The 19,467-nt window shown below is 43.0% G+C and overlaps 1 protein-coding gene across 1 annotated transcript; it reads right to left on the reverse strand.

The window, feature by feature from the left end:
- Window positions 1-13,387: 13,387 nt before the first annotated feature.
- Window positions 13,388-16,523, reverse strand: LOC125523180 (F-box protein PP2-B10). Its single transcript, XM_048688234.1, has 2 exons — window positions 15,921-16,523; window positions 13,388-14,131 (listed from the first exon to the last, which is right to left on the reverse strand). The coding sequence occupies exons 1-2, from the start codon at window positions 16,376-16,378 to the stop codon at window positions 13,696-13,698; spliced, it is 894 nt and encodes a 297-aa protein (XP_048544191.1). The 5' UTR covers window positions 16,379-16,523; the 3' UTR covers window positions 13,388-13,695.
- Between the last annotated feature and the right edge of the window lie 2,944 nt (window positions 16,524-19,467).

Here is a 19,467-nt window from a genome sequence, read left to right on the forward strand (position 1 = left end):
ACGGAGCTCATGAGATTTTCTGTTGAGTTTTTTGTTGTGAAGGTTTCACGTTTTTGGGTAAAGATTTGATGGATTTTGGAATAAGGAGTGGCAAGAGCCTGAGCTTGGGGATTCCCAAGGCACCCCAAGGTAAAATTCAAGGACAACCAAAAGCCTAAGCTTGGGGATGCCCCGGAAGGCATCCCCTGTTCCGTCTTTATCTATCGGTAACTTTACTTGAGGCTATATTTTTATTCACCACATGATATGTGTTTTGCTTGGAGCGTCTTGTATATTTGAGTCTTTGATTTTTAGTTTACCACAATAATCCTTGTTTTACACAACTTTTGGGAGAGACACACATGAATCAAAATTTATTAGAATACTCTATGTGCTTCACTTATATCTTTTGAGCGAGATAATTTTGCTCTAGTGCTTCACTTATACCTTTTTAGAGCACAGTGGTGGTTTTATCTTATAGAAATTATTGATATCTCATGCTTCACTTATATTATTTTGAGTCCTTTAGAACAGCATGGTAATTTGCTTTGGTTACGAAATTAGTCCTAATCCAAGATGGGTATAATAAAAAAATTCATATAAAATGCATTGAATACTATGAGAAGTTTGATACTTGATCATTGTTTTGAGATATGAAGATGCTAATATTAGAGTCATGCTAGTTGAGTAGTTGTGAATTTGAGATATACTTGTGTTAAAGTTTGTGATTCCCGTAGCATGCACGTATTGTGAATCGTTATGTGATGAAGTCGGAGCATGATTTATTTATTGATTGTCTTCCTTATGAGTGGCAGTCGGGGACGAGCGATGGTATTTTGCTACAAATCTATCCCCCTAGGAGCATGCACGTAGTACTTTGTTTCGATAACTAATAGATTTTTTCAATAAGTATGTGAGTTCTTTATGACTAATGTTGAGCCCATGGATTATACGCACTCTCACCCTTCCACCATTGCTAGCCTCTCTAGTACCGCACAACTTTCGCCGGTAACATAAACCCACCATATACCTTCCTCAAAACAGCCACTATACCTACCTATTATGGCATTTCCATAGCCATTCCGAGATATATTGCCATGCAACTTTCCACCATTCCGTTTATTATGACACTCTTCATCATTGTCATATTGCTTTGCATGATCATGTAGTTGACATCGTATTTGTGGCAAAGCCACCGTTCATAATTCTTTCATACATGTCACTCTTGATTCATTGCATATCCCGGTACACCGCCGGAGGCATTCACATAGAGTCATATTTTGATCTAAGTATCGAGTTGTAATTCTTGAGTTGTAAGTAAATAAAAGTGTGATGATCTTCATTATTAGAGCATTGTCCCATGTGAAGAAAGGATGATGGAGGCTATGATTCCTCCACAAGTCGGGATGAGATTCCGAATGAAAAAAAAGAGGCCATAAAAAAAAGAAAAAAGGCCCAAATAAAAAATGAGAGAAAAAGAGAGAAGGGGCAATGCTGCTATCATTTTACCACACTTGTGCTTCAAAGTAGCACCATGATCTTCATGATAGAAAGTCTCCTATTTTGTCACTTTCATATACTAGTGGGTATAGAACTTGGCTTGTGTATTCCAATGATGGGCTTCCTCAAAATGCCCTAGGTCTTCGTGAGCAAGCGAGTTGGATTCACACCCACTTAGTTTCTTTTTGAGCTTTCATACACTTATAGATCTAGTGCATCCGTTGCATGGCAATCCCTACTCACTCACATTGATATCTATTGATGGGCATCTCCATAGCCCGTTGATACGCCTAGTTGATGTGAGACTATCTTCTCCTTTTTGTCTTCTCCACAACCACCATTTTGTTCCACCTATAGTGCTATATCCATGGCTCACGCTCATGTATTGCGTGAAGATTGAAAATTTTTGAGAACATCAAAAGTATGAAACAATTGCTTGGCTTGTCATCGGGGTTGTGCAAGATTTAAATATTTTGTGTGATGAAGATAGAGCATAGCCAGACTATATGATTTTGTCGGGATAACTTTCTTTGGCCATGTTATTTTGAGAAGACATAATTGCTTTGTTAGTATGCTTGAAGTATTATTACTTTTATGTCAATATTAAACTTCTGTCTTCAATCTTTTCGGATCTGAATATTCATGCCACAATAAAGAAAATTACATTGAAAATTATGTTAGGTAGCATTCCACATCAAAAATTCTGTTTTTATCATTTACCTACTCGAGGACGAGCAGGAATTAAGCTTGGGGATGCTGATACGTCTCCAACGTATCTATAATTTTTGATTGTTCCATGCTATTATATTATCTCTTTTGGATGTTTAATGGGCTTTAATATGCACTTTTATATTATTTTTGGGACTATACTATTAACCGGAGGCCCAGTGCCAGTTGCTGTTTTTTTGCCTATTTCGGTGTTTCACAGAAAAGGAATATCAAATGGAATCCAAACGGAATGAAACCTTGGTGAGGATATTTTTGGAACAAACGCAATCCAGGAGACTTGGAGTGGACATCAAGGAAGCAACGAGGCGGCCACGAGGTAGGGCGGTGCGCCCCCACCCTCGTGGGCCCCTCGTAGCTCCACCGACCTACTTCCTTCGCCTATATATACTCTTATACCCTGAAAACATCCAGGGAGCCGCGAAACCACTTTCCCACCGCCGCAACCTTCTGTACCCGTGAGATCCCATCCAGGGACCTTTTCCGATGATCTACCGGAGGGGCATTCGACCACGGAGGGCTTCTACATCAACACCATAGCCTCTCCGATGATGTGTGAGTAGTTTACTTCAGACCTTCGGGTCCATAGTTATTAGCTAGATGGCTTCTCTCTTTTTGGATCTCAATACAATGTTTTCCCCCTCTCTTGTGGAGATCTATTCGATGTAATATTTTTTGTGGTGTGTTTGCCGAGATCTAATGAATTGTGGGTTTATGATTAAGATTATCTATGAACAATATTTGATTCTTCTCTGAATTCTTATATGCATGATTTGATATCTTTGCAAGTCTCTTCAAATTATGAGTTTGGTTTGGCCTACTAGATTGATCTTTCTTGTAATGGGAGAAGTGCTTAGCTTTGGGTTCAATCTTGCGGTGTCCTTTCCCAGTGACAGCAGGGGCAGCAAGGCACGCATTGTATTGTTACCATCGAGGATAAAAAGATGGGGTTTATATCATATTGCTTGAGTTTATCCCTCTACATCATGTCATCTTGCCTAATGTGTTACTCTGTTCTTATGAACTTAATACTCTAGATGCATTCTGGATAGTGGTTGATGTGTGGAGTAATAGTAGTAGATGCAGAATCGTTTCGGTCTACTTGACACGGATGTGATGCCTATATTCATGATCATGCCTAGATATCATCATAACTATGTGCTTTTCTATCAATTGCTCGGCGGTAATTTGTTCACCCACCGTAATTATGCTATCTTGAGAGAAGCTACTAGTGAAACCTATGGCCCTCGGGTCTACTTTACGTCATATTATTTTCTCATCAACTAGCTATTTCTGTCGCCGTTTATTTTGCATTCTTTACTTTTCAATCTATACAACAAAAATACCAAAAATATTTATCTCATTATCTTTATCAGATCTCACTTTTGCAAGTGGCCGTGAAGGGATTGACAACCCCTTTATCGCGTTGGTTGCAAGGTTCTTGATTGTTTGTCCAGGTACTAGGCGACTTGCGTGTAGTATCCTACTGGATTGATACCTTGGTTCTCAAAAACTAAGGGAAATATTTACGCTACTTTGCCGCATCACCATTTTCTCTTCAAGGGAAAACCAACGCATGCTCAAGAGGTAGCAGCTGCCATAGAGTAGCTTGCCTGGTAAGGCAAGGCGACTTAGAAACCCAGTTGGTCACGTTGTGTGATTCGGCTCGGACTCTTGTAAGTCCCGTTCAACCCCTTCGAGCTAACCTACGTTGCGATGGCTCCGCACCTAAGTCCTTTTACAAGGGCGTCTGCCGTGTTAAATCCACGAGAGCAACCATTTCAGAAAATGTTGTTGTGGCACCAAATTCAAAAATTCCGCTGTGGCACGAAACTATAGCTCATTGGCCCGCGCCTAGTACACCTCCTCCACGTTGGGGTCCTTCGTGTACGTTCGTCATCGTCACGTGTAACTTATAGGCTATCTCTACGGCATTTAGATTAACATAGCAATCTCGTGGCTTCAGCCATCATGCCATGACGCGCAGGCCACTTAACATTACAATATATAACCACCTCATACATAAACTCACTATCATACGAAGGCTATATTATATCATATGCATACTCTGCAAAACCAAGTTAGACGTCCTCTAATCGGTTTTAGCAAATTTTAGTTACGTGGTTAATCAGTTTTTTAAAAAAAATACTAGCAACGCACGTCCACAACATAGGCGATGATTCTTGATGCTAGATTAAGTTCCGGGGTGTGTGATAACCCACAAGTATTGGGTATCAATTGTAGCCTTTCTCGATAAGTAAGATTGTTGAACCCAACGAGGAGCTAAAGGTAGAACAAATATTCCCTCAAGTTCTATCGACCATTGATACAACTCTACGCACGCTTAACGTTCGCTCTACCTGGAATAAGTATGAAACTAGAAGTACTTTGTAGGTGTGATAGGATAGGTTTTCAAGATAACAAAGAACATGTAAATAAAAAGTTAGGGGATGTTTAGATAAAGAAACAACTAAGTTAGTTTTAGTAGAGAGCTTTTTATCAGAAGAAAGTTATTTGTCCCTAGGCAATCGATAACTAGACCGGTAATCATTATTGCAATTTTATGAGGGAGAGGCATAAGCTAACATACTTTCTCTACTTGGATCATATGCACTGATGATTAGAATTCTAGCAGGCATACGCAACTATTAAAGATCATTAAGGTAAAACCCAACCATAGCATTATAAGGTATCATGTCCTCTTTATTCCCATACGCAAACAACCTACTTTCTCGGGTCTGTGCTTATGTCACTCATGCCACCCACCATAAGCACATCATGAACATATTGTAAACCCTGTAGCGGGGATGCCTCACGCTTGCACGACACGGAGAGCACCATAGGACATCACCAATAATAATACATGCAACTTAAACCAATCACGATCATCAATCAACCCATAGGACAAAACAGATATACTCAAACATCATAGGATAACCATACATCATTGGGAAATAATATATATCGTTGAGCACCATGTTTAAGAAGAGATTACAGCAAGTAAAAGAGAGGTTACACCGCTGCATAGAGGGGGAGAGAGAGTTGGTGATGACGGCGACGAAGTTGTTGGTGTAGATCGTCGTTACGATGATGGCCCCGGCGGCGTTCCGGCACAACCGGGAGAAAGGGGGAGAGAGCCCCCCTCCTTCTTCTTCTTCCTTGGCATCCCCCTAGATGGGAAAAGGGTTTCCCCTCTAGTCCTTGGCCTCCATGGCGGCGGAGGGGCGAGAGCCCCTCCGAGATTGGATCTCTCTCTGCTTCCTTTTGTTTCTGCACTCCTGATTCTGGCCTTTCACCGTTTCTTAAATTCCCGGAGATCCGTAACTCCGATTGGGCTGAAATTTTAACACGATTTTTATCCGGATATAAACTTCCTTGCAGCCGAAGGAGACCTCCAATCGACCTATGGGGTGACCACAAGCCCCTGGCCGCACCCTGGGTAAGGGGCGCGCCTCAAGGGCTTGTGGACCCCTTGGGCATTGTCTCGCATTGATTCTTTTTTCCAAAAATCACATATATTCCAAAAAATATCTCTGTAAGTTTTTATCACGTTTGGACTCTGTTTGATATGGATATTCTACGAAACAAAAAATATGCAACAAACAGGAACTGGCATTGGGCACTGGATCAATATTTTAGTCCAAAAGATAATATAAAAATTTCCAAAAGTATATGAAAGTTGTAGAATATTGGCATGAAACAATCAAAAATTATTGATATGACGGAGACGTATCAGCATCCCCAAGCTTAATTCCTTCTCATCCTCGAGTAGGTAAATTTTAAAAAAATGAATGTGGAATGCTACCTAGCATAATCTTGATCATATAATCTAATCATGGCACACATATTATGACATGAGTGATTCAAAGCAATAGTCTATCATTTTATATAAAGACAATAATACTTCAAGCATACTAATAAAGCAATCATGTCTTCTCAAAATAACATGGGCAAAGAAAGTTATCCCTACAAAATCATATAGTCTGGCTATGCTCCATCTTCATCACACAAAGTATTTCATCATGAATAACCCGGATGACAAGCCAAGCAATTGTTTCATACTTTTAATGTTCTCAAGCCTTTTCAACTTTCACGCAATACATGAGCGTGAGCCATGGATATAGCACTATAGGTGGAATAGAATATGGTGGTTGTGAGGAGAAGACAAAAAGGAGAAAGTCTCACATCAACTAGGCAAATTAATGGGCTATGGAGATGCCCATCAATTGATATCAATGTAAGTGAGTAGGGATTGCCATGCAATGGATGCATTAGAGCTATGAGTGTATGAAAGCTCACAAATGAAACTAAGTGGGTATGCATCCAACTTGCTTGCTCATGGAGACCTCGGGCAGGAAGCCCATCATAGGAATATATAAGCCAAGTTCTATAATGAAAAATTCCCACTAGTATATGAAAGTGATAACTTAAGAGACTCTCTATATGAAAAACTTGGTGCTACTCTGAAGCACAAGTGTGGTAAAAGTATAGTAACAGTGCCCCTTCTCTCTTTTTATCTCTTTTTTTTATTTTGGGCTCTCTGGCCTCTCTTTTTTATTTTGGGCTCTTTGGCCTTTTTTATTTTTGTAAGTCCGAAGTCTCATCCCGACGTGAGGGAATCATAGCCTCCATCATCCTTTGCTCACTGGAGCAATGCTCTAATAATGATGATCATCACACTTTTATTTACTTACAACGTGATATTACAACTCGATAAAACTGATACATGATGACTATATGACAATGAACGCTCAAGTCATGTATATGACGATGATGGAAGTTGCATGGCAATATATCTCGGAATGGCTATGGAAATGCCATGATAGGTAGGTACGGTGGCTGTTTTGAGGAAGGCATAAGGATGGTTTTATGCACTGGCGAAAGTTGCACGGCATGAGAGAGGCTAGCAATGGTGGCAAGGTGAGAGTGCATATAATCCATGGACTCCACATTAGTCATAAAGAACTCACATACTTATTGCAAAAAATTATTAGCCATCAAAGCAAAGTACTAATACACATGCCCCTAGGGGATAGATTGGTAGGAAAATACCATCGCTCGTCCCCGACGGCCACTCATAAGGAAGACAATCAAAAAATAAATCATGCTCCGACTTCATCACATAACGGTTCACCATAAGTGAATGCTTAGGGAATCACAAACCTTAACACAAGTATTTCTACCAATCCACAATTACTCACTAGCATGACTCTAATATCACCATATTTATATCGGACAACTATTGCAAGGAATCAAACATATCATATTCAGTGATCTACAAGTTTTTATGTATGATTTTATGACTAACCATGTGAATGACCAATTCCTGTTAACTCTCTAAATAGATATAAGTGAAGCAAGAGAGTTTAATTCTTTCTACAAAAGATATGACCACGCTCTAACAAATGTAAATGAAGCAAAAGAGCATTCTACAAGTGGCGATTTTCTATGTGTAGAGAAACAGACAATCCAAACTTCAAATGATATAAGTGAAGCACATGAAGCATTCTATAAAGCCATACTCAAAAGATATAATTGAAGTGCATGAAGCACTTTATAAATCAACCAAGGACTTTCTCATACCAGCATGGTGCATAAAATAACAAGGAAAAATAAACACAAAAGACGCTCCAAGAATTTGCGCATATCATGTGGCGAATAAAAATATAGCTCCACGTAAAATTACCGATGGTCGTTAGAAGAAAGAGGGGATGCCTTCCGGGGCATCCCCAAGCTTAGTTGCTAGGGAGTACTTGAATATTACCTTGGGGTGCCTCGGGCATCCCCAAGCTTAGTCTCTTGCCACTCCTTATTGCTTCATCCATCATGATCTCACCCAAAACTTGAAAACTTGAATCACACAAAACTTAACAAAATCCCTCGTGAGATCCGTTAGTATAATAAAGAAAATCACCACTTTAAGTATTGTTGAAAACTCATTCATATTTTACTTTTGCATTATAACTACTGTGCTCTAACTTCACCACAGCTTATATCACCAATACAATCCATAGATTCATCAAAACACGCAAAACAATGCATCAAAAATAAAATAGTCTATAGCAATCTGAACATCTACCATACTTCTGTAACTCCAAAAATTCTGAAAAATTAGGACAAAATAAAAAATTTGCATAGCAGTACTTTGTAAAAATTTCAGAAACTTTTGACGTTCTAGTAAAAAAATGTAAATTCAAGCACTACAGCTAAAGTTTCTGTTTTTGCACTGCACAAACCAAACAATCAATGTAATCATCCTAAAAGCACATCTTGGGACATTATTTTTATAATACAATGGATTTGTACAAGGGGATAATTATTTTTGTTGAAAAGCTTTTGTAATCAAAGTTTGCAAAGTTTCCATGGGGATGAACAAAGTTCAAGGAGCTCCCCCACTTCAACGGTGCTCGTCTTTCTTACTTTCACTTTTCTTTTTGAATTTTTTTAGGTTCCCCACTTTATTTTTTTGTTTTAAAACTTTATAAAAGCACACAACAGAAATAAATGACTCTCTAAAACTTTCGGGTTGTCTCCCTGGCAGTGCTTTCTTTAAAGCCATTAGGCTAGGCATATAGTGCTCAAGTAATGGATCCACCCGGATCCCAAGGTATATCAAAGCCAATTTTAATTAACAATGATGTGTGATTTAGTAGTGAGCACAAAGTAACATATATCAAGTAACAACAAAGTCTAACTCTCTTCCTATGCATCAGCATGTCATAAAAGAACAATTCATGGACATCAAGTAAAGGCCAATGCATAGTATAATCAGTTTCTTGCAATTTTATCGTATTGGAAACATAGAGAGGTGGAGATGTAGTTCCTCTCTCATAATAATTTCAAGTAGTAGTAGCAAGCACATGCATATTATATTCATCAAAATCATCATGTGTAGTAGTAAAACGCAACCCATCAATATAATCCTTAATAAGTGCAAACTTCTCCGATATAGTGTAGTTGGGAGAATTCAAGAAGATAATAGGACTATCATGTGTGGGTGCAATAGCAACAATTTCATGTTGAACATAAGGAACTATAGCAGTTTCATCTTCATAAGTATAATTCATATTGGCATCTTGGCCACAAGCATAACAAGCATCAATATCATCAAAAAGGGATATTTCAAACGAATCCAAGGGATCATAGTAATCATCATAGCATTCATCCTTCGGTAGGCACGAAGGGAAATTAAACAATGTACAGGATAAAGAGTTACTCTTATTAGAAGGTCGGCACGGGTGATCAATCCGCTCTTCCTCCTTTTGTTCTTCGCTCTCCTCCTCATCTTTTTCATCTAGTGAGCTTACAGTGTCATAAATTTCTTCTTCCATAGATTCCTGCAAAATATTAGTCTCTTCTTGGATAGCGGAGACTTTCTCAATAAACTCATTAATATTGGCATTATATTCACAATTCTCATAGAAATATTTAAGTATAGCATAATTTCCAGGTCTATAAATAGCATCATCAAAAATTTCACATTTTTCAAACAAAGATTCAATTTCAATAGCACCCTTAAAAGCAAAAAATTCTACTATTTGTTCCACATCACAGTAATCATATATACCAGTAGCATAAGAAGACAATTTTCATTATCATTAAATTTACATGAAAAGGGAAGGTGTGGAGCCTTCATCCTAGAGCAACAAGTATAATCATATCTCCGGCATAAATTCCAAGCATACCAATGCAACATATGAATTTGATCCCATAACAGTTCCCCTTTTAGAGCCAAGCGATAATCCCTAAAATATTCACGTTGATCCAACATCTCTCCCATTATCAAGTTGAACGGGGTTTTCTCGGGATTATCAAAGTAGTGTTTAATACTTTCCACATAGCGAGCATCGAGGGTTTTAGGAGGATCCCCACCTCCATGAGTAGCAAGTACACCTAATTTTTTGGTATTTCGTGTTCCATATCCATAAATAAATATAGGGAACAACTTAGAACAGAAAATAAAATCTACTTAGTGATAAAGCAAATAAGCACACACGAGAATATTCACCCCACGCTATTGCTCCCTGGCAATGGCACCAGAAAAAAGTCTTGATAACCCACAAGTATATCGGATAAATTATAGCCTTTCTCGATAAGTAAGAGTGTCGAACCCAACGAGGAGCTAAAGCTAGAACAAATATCCCCTTAAGTTCTATCGACCACCGATACAACTCTACGCACGCTTAACGTTCGCTCTACCTAGAATAAGTATCAAACTATAAGTACTTTGTAGGTGTGATAGGATAGGTTTGCAAGATAATAAATAACACGTAAATAAAAGCTAGGGACTGTTTAGATAAAGAAACAACTTAGTTTTAGTAGAGAGATTTTTGTCAGAAGAAAGTTATTTGTCCCTAGGTAATCGATAACTAGACCAGTAATCATTATTACAATTTTATACGAGGGAGAGGCATAAGCTAACATCCTTTCTCTACTTGGATCATATGCACTTATGATTGGAATTCTAGCAAGCATACGCAACTACTAAAGATCATTAAGGTAAAACCCAACCGTAGCATTGTAAGGTATCAAGTCCTCTTTATTCCCATATGCAAACAACCTACTTACACGGGTATGTGCTTCTGTCACTCACGCAACCCACCATAAGCAAATCATGAACATATTGCAAACCCTACAGTAGGAATCCCTCATGCTTGCGAGACATGGAGAGCACCTTAGGACAACACCAATAATAAAACATGCAACTCAAACCAATCACGATCATTAATCAACCCATAGGACAAAACGGATCTACTCAAACATCATAGGATAGCCATATATCATTGGGAAATAATATATAGCGTTGAGCACCATGTTTAAGTAGAGATTACAACGGGTAAAAGAGAGGTTACACCGCTGCATAGAGGGGGAGAGTTGGTGATGACGGCGGCGAAGTTGTTGGTGTAGATCACCGTCACGATGATGGCCCCGGCGGCGTTCCGGCACCACCGGGAGAGAGGGGGAGGGAGAGCCCCTCCTTCTTCTTCCTTGGCCTACCCCCTAGATGGGAGAAGGGTTTCCCCTCTGGTCCTTGGCCTCCATGGTGGCGGAGGGGCGAGACCCTCTCTGAGATTGGATCTCTCTGTGTTTTGTTCTGTTTCTACGCTCCTGATTCTGGCCTTTCACCGTTTCTTAAATTCCTGGAGATCCGTAACTTCGATTGGCTGAAATTTTAACATGATTTTTATTCTGGTATGAGCTTCCTAGCGGCCGAAGGAGACCTCCAATCGACCTACGGGGTGGCCACAAGCCCCTGGACACGCCCTGGGTAGGGGGCGTGCCTCAAGGGCTTGTGGGCCCCTCGGGCATCGTCTCACATTGATCCTTTTTCTCAAAAATCACATATATTTCAAAAAAACTTCGTATGTTTTTATCGCGTTTGGACTCCGTTTGATATGGATATTCTGTGAAACAAAAAATATGCAACAAACAGGAAATGGCACTGGGCACTGGATCAATATGTTAGTCCCAAAAATAGTACAAAAAGTTGTCAAAAGTATATGAAAGTTGTAAAATATTGGCATGGAACAATCAAAAATTATAGATACGACGGAGAAGCATCAGTGTGTGAGGAAAGATACTTAATTAAAAATCTCTAACCCCACACTAAACTTTGTCAAATACGCGTGACCCCCTAGAAGATCATCCATCTTCAGCACCGTCTTGTGTACGTGGCAGTTCACTATTCTTTACTATGATGAGGCCCAAAGAACTGTTAGCAGATCGTCGACAGTCAGAGCCCAGTGATTGTTAGAACTTTGTGCAAAGCCTCAGCATGCCGCCAATGAATTGAACCAAAGCAACACTTGAGGGAAGCATAAGCAAGAACATCAAACCCTCACATCCACATTTGATCTAGATCGCAACTTGCACCTACTCATATAATTGCTCTGATACCATTGTTGGGGGACATAGTAGAAAACAAAAAATCCACACCTACGCACACCCAAGATCAATATGAAGATGCATAACAGGTTGGGATCACGATCGTTACCGTCATTGAGTTGCATCGGAAGAAGAACGTGTCAGTGTATATTGTACTTGGAGTCCCTCTAACCATCGACGAACAATCCCACGAACCGCCCATGAACAGTCCCTTGAACCGAAGACCGAAAGCACGACCTCTCTACTTGGTTGCAAGCGTGCAACCTTCATGATCCGGCAGCGCTTCGCCATTCAAAGTTAATCATCGCCAAAGAATTAGAGGGAGGAGATTAGAAACACACTTGGCTTCTAATTATGAGGATTAAAGGAACTAGACCAAGCTCTAATTAGTCAACTAGGAGCAACTAGAACTAGGGCTAGAAAAACTAGAGGAGGCTCCAAAACCTGTATCTAAAAGAGCTCCCCCTTGCGCCAGCCTAGAGTGGGACGAGGAGTCCTCTCCCAACCCCAATTTGGCCTCCCCTATAGGAAAGGGGGCGCCTCCCTTCTTGGGCCATGCTGGCCCAATTTCCACTCCACCGCTTGGCCTTATTAGACCCATTGATATTAAATTAAATATAAAATCCCTCTAACAATTACTAGAGAATATTATATATAATTTAATATCTTCAGAAACATTTTTCACCTATATATTAATTATCGGTAATACCTGGTATTACCCAATCCGGTTACCCTAAAACGGTTCCGGATCCTCTCAAAACCATTTCGAGTATTTATTGAAAAATCTACAAATATATTTTCATCACTCCCGTTTGACTAACACTCTGAAGATCGTGATTACCTTAAGTTTGTGACCCGATATGACTGGTCTGGCGTTGGACTTGTTTCAGACTATAGATAAGAAGCTTCTCCCTAATAAACTTTTGGGAAGAGACAATGAAGTTGCCACACGGGAGGAGAGGGGACATGGACGGAAAATTTATAGCCGCCAGGAGAAAATGGAAAGGATTGTGTGATTTTTTGCAAAGATCCTTTGTGGTCTTTATATGAATTACAGCTTGTAAAAAGTTATAATTTCCTTCCAAACTTTTCATATTTATGTGTATGCAAATATATGACCATTTGTACCAATTTCTGTGAGTGTTGATGAATTTTCCATAAAATTAGAATGTATCGACGATGTAGAACTTCGCCATAATTGTTCTGTTCATATTTTTCAAGCCTATGCAACATTAAAACTTGATAATTTGCTTTCAATGTGTAAATAAGTGTTTTACGGTCAATCAACACATAAACATTCTCTCATGGCATTATCAAAATTTTCACAATCGCTTCAACCAAACGGCTTTCAGCTTTCGTTCTTAGCTCACAATTATTTCTTCACAGCTCACTGCTCGCATAAGCTTTTTCGGAATCCACCTGAGCCAAACACCACCTACACCGATTATGCCCATGGCATCACTAGACACATGTTCTGGAAATGTGTCAACAAAGTTGTCCAATTTACTACTCACAAACTAGACGCACATGCATGCGCTCGCTCATCGACGAGATGAACCGATATTCAGCGTACAAACATAACTTGAGGTCTCTAGCTAGGATCGATCAGATGGGCCTGAACTCGATGCCTTCCACGATGAGCCCGCGCTTGGGGTACCACCCCAGTATCTCGAAGCTCACCGCCACCTCCTCCCCCACCACTGCCTCGTCGCGGGTGCGCAACCGCCCCATCTCCACCTCCCACCATCCATCGCCGCGCAGCACCGGCCCCCTTACGTGGACGTCGTCCGTACCTTTGCTGTCTCTGAACCTACGCGCATCAGTGGGGTCGGGGCGGAGGCACACGGCATGGCGCGACGGAGCGCTGCCGCCCACGCTGACGGTGGTCTCCTGGTCCGGAAAGCTCAGGCCACGGTGGGTGTCTTCGGTGGTGAAGACGAGGTACGCTGTGTAGGCGGTGGCCGGCGTGAGCGCGGCGGTCGGGAGTCGGCCGTAGATGTCGAAGCACGTGCAGTCCACCAGCTGGGCCACATCCGCGAACCTGATATACAGAGGCAAACCATTAAATTAATCTGGACCGGAGAAGTCATTTATTTATAGCAAGTATAATAGGATAACATAAGCAGGTTATAAGGATTAAAATATTATATCTTCGTTTAGTTAGAGGAGCGGAAAGATGAGAGAGAAGGAAAATGGATTGTAGAATAAAAGCCGGCTATAGCACAAGACCCAAGATACTTTGTGAGATTGTAAGGTTGGTCAGATATTAATAAAGCAGTACATATTAAAATCCTATATTATTGTATAAGCGGACTATTAGGTTGACTCTAAATGACATGGTAATTAACACGGATAACCATGCTCTTATCTCAAAAAGTAAGTCAGCTAGCTGATAGTGATCGTCAATATCAGCACAGAGATACCAGTAGCAGTACTAAAATTTATTTATAATCTGATACTCCCTCCTCTCCGATTTATAGAGCTTATCTCAAAATTTTAGTTTTTCCATTTTATAAGGCTTAATTTGATTATCCCCTTATATGTTCAGATTTCAATGTGCATTAAATCATTGCATGCAAGTATTAAAAGAAAACTGGCCAACATGCACTTTATGCATGCATGCATTGCAATTAATGCGTTTATAAACATAATTTTTTTGAGGAAAACAAAAGCATTAATTATATGCTTTTGCAAACTACAAAAAATATTCCACCACCCATCATCTACCTTGGTTGGTGAGATTTTTGAATTGAGTCTTATAAATAAAAAAGGAGGGAGTAATAGAAGGGAAAACTTCCGCGCAATCTGCATCGATCATATGCGATGCACAGCCAGGCGAGGATACCATTGTTTAATGAGCCGCATGATGCACGCGGATACAGTTGCATGGATGCAAACAGAGCATCGATCAATTCATTCATGGATGCAACCAATTTCGTGGACGGCGATCGTGGGTAAGGGTTTTCTTTTTTCGTTTTTGATGTGAGATTGTGGGCAAGTTGACGAGTGATCAACTAATGAGGGATGCCGTATTATTGTTGGGGGAGTCGCGTGGCTTTCAGCCGACCGCAGGGGGTGGAGTTGACTTGGCTCGTACTCGTAGCCACATGCACGCGCATGCACTTACTTGCTCAATCCTCCTGCCTGCCTGCCGCCGGTGATTTCTACGACTCCGTCGGAAAAGTGCTCCGGCGGGAGATGTTATTTATGTACTCCGCGTGGAAGAAGATCGAGTCTACTACGTATGGGAAGTGGATGCAAACCTTTCAAAAAAGAAGAAGTAAATTGAGGCAACAGTTCGTGGATGTGAATTCTGCAACAAGTCTCACTGTTGGACTAATTGTAATTGGTGTGTGTTGTTTCTAGAAGAAAGCGCGCATCATCTTTAACTTGCTTGGCTGCCGTCTCACAAACAAAAACAACTGCCGCGCACTCACTCGCACTCGCACCTTATAGTATACTAATCAAGAGAAAGAATTGTTCAATACGCGGGCACGCCCACTGGAGGTGGAGGGAGCTCGGTAATGGAGGCACTTGTCGCAACCAACTCTCCAATCGCCTTCCTACGCCACGAAAAGAAGGAAAGAAAACCAAGTCCAATTGCCTTTCCATGGCCCGTCCGTTCCACCCATTCAAATCGTCATCATGTCGACATGAAAGCAGCTAGAATTGATTCACGAAATGGAACGAATCGAACAAACTATATGCTCCATGGATCGATCTATGTTGGTAATTAATTAAAGTTATTAAAGCTGGCAATTGAGTTGTGTTGATTTGGAGTGAGGAGAAAGGAGAAATTAATGACAGGGACAAAAAGATGTTGGGCGTACCTGGAGAGCGGGTGGGGCGTCCACGTCCAGCTGAACTCGCCGTCGTCCCACGGCAGGCTGAGCCTCCTCGCCGAGATCGCCACGCACTTGGCGCCGCTCTCCTTGGCCAGCCACACGGCCATGCCGCCGCCGTCCACCAGCACGGCCGCGTCGGTGAGCCCGAGGTAGGCCTCCTTCTTGGTCGACGCCGCCGCCCCCGCCGAGGCCGTGGAGGCGGAGCGCGAGAGCGGGAATCGCCGGGCCGGCGCCTGGTGCAGCTGGAGGTAGTCCGGCGGGAGGAAGCGCGCCCAGACGACGTCGGAGCCGGCGGCGTCGCGGAAGCAGGGCGAGACGGCGGCGCAGCGGCAGGCGTCCCGCGGGGAGGTGAGCGCGATCACGTGCGCCACGCACGCCTCCGGGAGGTCGCACACCCGCGTCCTCTCCTCCGCCGTCTCCGTGCCACCCGCGTGGCTGCCCATCGTATCTAGCAGCCGCCTGCCTGCCTGAGTATTGGAAATTTGGAGTGGAGAAAGCAGCGGGGCGCGGGGCGGGCAACTCGCGGCGTATGTATGCTGTATGTTGGCGTTGCGTTGTGGCCTTGTGGGCAGGACCTGGCTGGTGGCTGTACATATCGACCGTACGGCTTATAATGGCGACGCGGGACCGGCTCGGTCAAGAGAGTGACGGCGAAAAGGTGGACGGCGTTCTGCTCCGTGCACTGCACCGAGGAAGACGGGGCGAGCGCTAGCCGTACGTGGACGGCCACCCCGCACCGGCATACGTGGAGGGCGACGTACACATGCGAGCGAGCAAATTGGACAAGAAAATCAAATGAAGGAACGGTAAAGTCGTCGGAGACGAACAGAATCCGGACGGTTAGATAGCCAAGCGATGTCGCTACGCGATTGGTAGTATAGTTACTAGTACCAATCAACTGTTCATCGCAGTTCTCGGCACGGAAGCGAGGATGGATGATTGGCCGCGCAGATACTTGGACTTGCACGCAAAAGATTCCCACAAAAGCGCCAACTCTGCGGAGGAGAGGAGATTCATTGGCTCACTTGGTTGGTGGCAACCCCGTCCCTCCCCGGGGTTCCTTCCATCTGAGAGGAGAGCCCAAGTGGAGACGGAATCCAACATCGTCATTCACACCGGAGGCTGGAGCAAGACAAGCCTCGTGCCCAACTCCGTCAAGTCGGAAATGTGTAAATTAGAATCTTTCTAAGCAAACCATTTGACTCTAAATAAACAGGCCTCCTTCCCATGAGACACAACAACGTGCTGGTATGATACAAGTTGATTTGTTGCATGGCAGAGAGCATAGTATTTATTCTATGAAAGATTAGGTGAATGTTGTGTCATTTCGACAACATTTCCATTCAACTCGGGGACCCGTAAAATAAACTTGAACACAATGTATTTTCCCTTTCAAATCGAGTGTGTGTAACAAAAAGAAAACAAATGCAAATAGGGTGGTCCATACAAAAACCATATGATTTTCACTTCTCAGTCCTACGTACTCCCTCCGTCCGAAAATACTTATCATCAAAATGGATAAAAGAGGATGTATCTAGAACTAAGAAAAAGTACCATACCATTGTCATTTTTAGGGCGAAAAAGAATGGGTCATCTTTGTCAATTGATAACTGAGTGAGAGAAAACAATCACGTTCTTAAAGCGGTCGGTTCGCCGGATTTACAACCTTCCCCTATTGGCCGACTGCCAGTGAAACACATAGGCTCTTATCGCATTTATCGATCGAGAATGGTCTCATCACAGAAACACTTTCTATATGTTATTTCGAAATTCGAAGAAGCAAGCAAGTTTATAGGGCATATAGTTGTTTTTTTGTAGGGCGAGCCAAGATCTTATCTTATTTGCGGGTTGTATAAATGAAATGATTGGAAAAATTATATAATTTGGAGGTGCGTAGTGTCTTACGGGGCTGGCTCACAATACAACAATTATCGCTACTGATTCCAGATAGAATGTTGATACCGGTGGAAAAGCACTTCTTTCTACGTTCTAGATGTCGTGGTTCTAACTCTGACAGTGATGTAGGGGGGTGAATATGGAGAGGCTAGATCTTAGCTATTGGGAAGTTGTTACACGCGAGGTTTACGAGTTCAGGCCCTTCTCAGAGGAAGTAATACCCCTACGTCTCGGAGCCCGGAGGCGGTTGACTGGATTATGCGTGTATGGATACAGGGGTGCGAACCCTTCATACTGAGGAGGGGGGTGGCTTATATAGAGTTCGTCGGCCCTCTCCTGCCCTCAGTAATGCAGGGTTTAAGGTACATTTAAGGTTGGGCGTTACTGGTAACGCCCCTAGTAAAGTGCTATAATGACCATAAAGACTACTTAATACCCGACCGTTTGCCTGCGGAGTAACTTCGGTCGAGTGGCTAGCTTCATGGTCGAGTGATAGCTTCTTGGTCGAGTGTCTTGAACCCGTCGAGTGGGATACCTTCGAGTAGAGGAAAAGGTGACTTCTCCTAGGGGTGTCCTAGGGTAAGACTCTTTGGTCAGGTCCGTGTCCCAACCCTAGGTACATGTCTTCATCATTAGCCCCCGAATGGATCGAGGTTAGAGTGGGGAAAGAGTTGGAGATCTTTCCGACTGGTTCTTCGGGCTACATGAGCGCCTCGTTTTGGGTCAATCGTCACGGATGACGTTGCCAACCTTTTTCAGTCGCCTTGATCCATTCCAGGCCTTTCGTCGAGTGAATTTCTTTGTTTGTGACATACCGAGCGCCGGCGCGATCGGGGTCTTCTGTTTTGACAAGTCGTTTTTGTGGCCCGCGGATGTCGCGGGATTTGGATTTTGGGAAGCGCGCGGGACGGGAGCGGCCGCAGTAATTGGAAGCGATAAAGCGGAAGCCCCTCGATCTCCGCGTCGCCTTTTTCGCCACGTACTGCGCGCGCGTCTGATGCGGGATTTGACTGGATAGCCTGGGCCTACCAGTCAGCCACTCGGAAGCGGTCCCTTATAAATCGCCGGCTCGGGGTTTCCAAGCAGTGCGCTCTCTTCTCCTCCTTTCTCCCGCCTCTCTCCCTTCGCAAGTCCTTCCGCCACCTCCGTTCCCGCCCCAGCGCAGCAGGCCCATGCGAGACTTCGCCGGCGACGATGACGAAGAGCAAGACCTCCTCTCTGGAGCGATCGAAGAAGGCGGCGGCAGCGGGGAAAGGGAAGAGGTCAGCTCGGGGCGGATCTTCCTCTAGGACCGCTCTGCCCAAAGGTTGGATCCAGGGCGACTGGATGCCGTCGGTGCTCCGGCAAGAGGATCTCGACGACATGGTCGAGGGGGGAGTCATTCCCCACGAAGCTGCGCGTCTTCCGGGGGGAGAGATCGAACCTCAACCCCGCGACGGTGAGTGCGTGCTCCTAGCCACCCACATCGACCGAGGGTTTTCTCTGCCGCCCCATCCTTTCTTCCGGAGTTTCTTGAATTTCTTCGGAGCGCAGCTCCACCACTTCACTCCCAACTCCATTGTCTACCTTACTGCTTTCATCTCCATGTGTGAGGCTTTCTTGGGTTGTCGACCCCATTGGGGACTCTTCAAACACA

Source organism: Triticum urartu, chromosome 7A, assembly GCF_056163025.1.
Source record: "Triticum urartu cultivar PI428250 chromosome 7A, HENAU_Tu73, whole genome shotgun sequence".
NCBI lineage: Eukaryota > Viridiplantae > Streptophyta > Magnoliopsida > Poales > Poaceae > Triticum > Triticum urartu.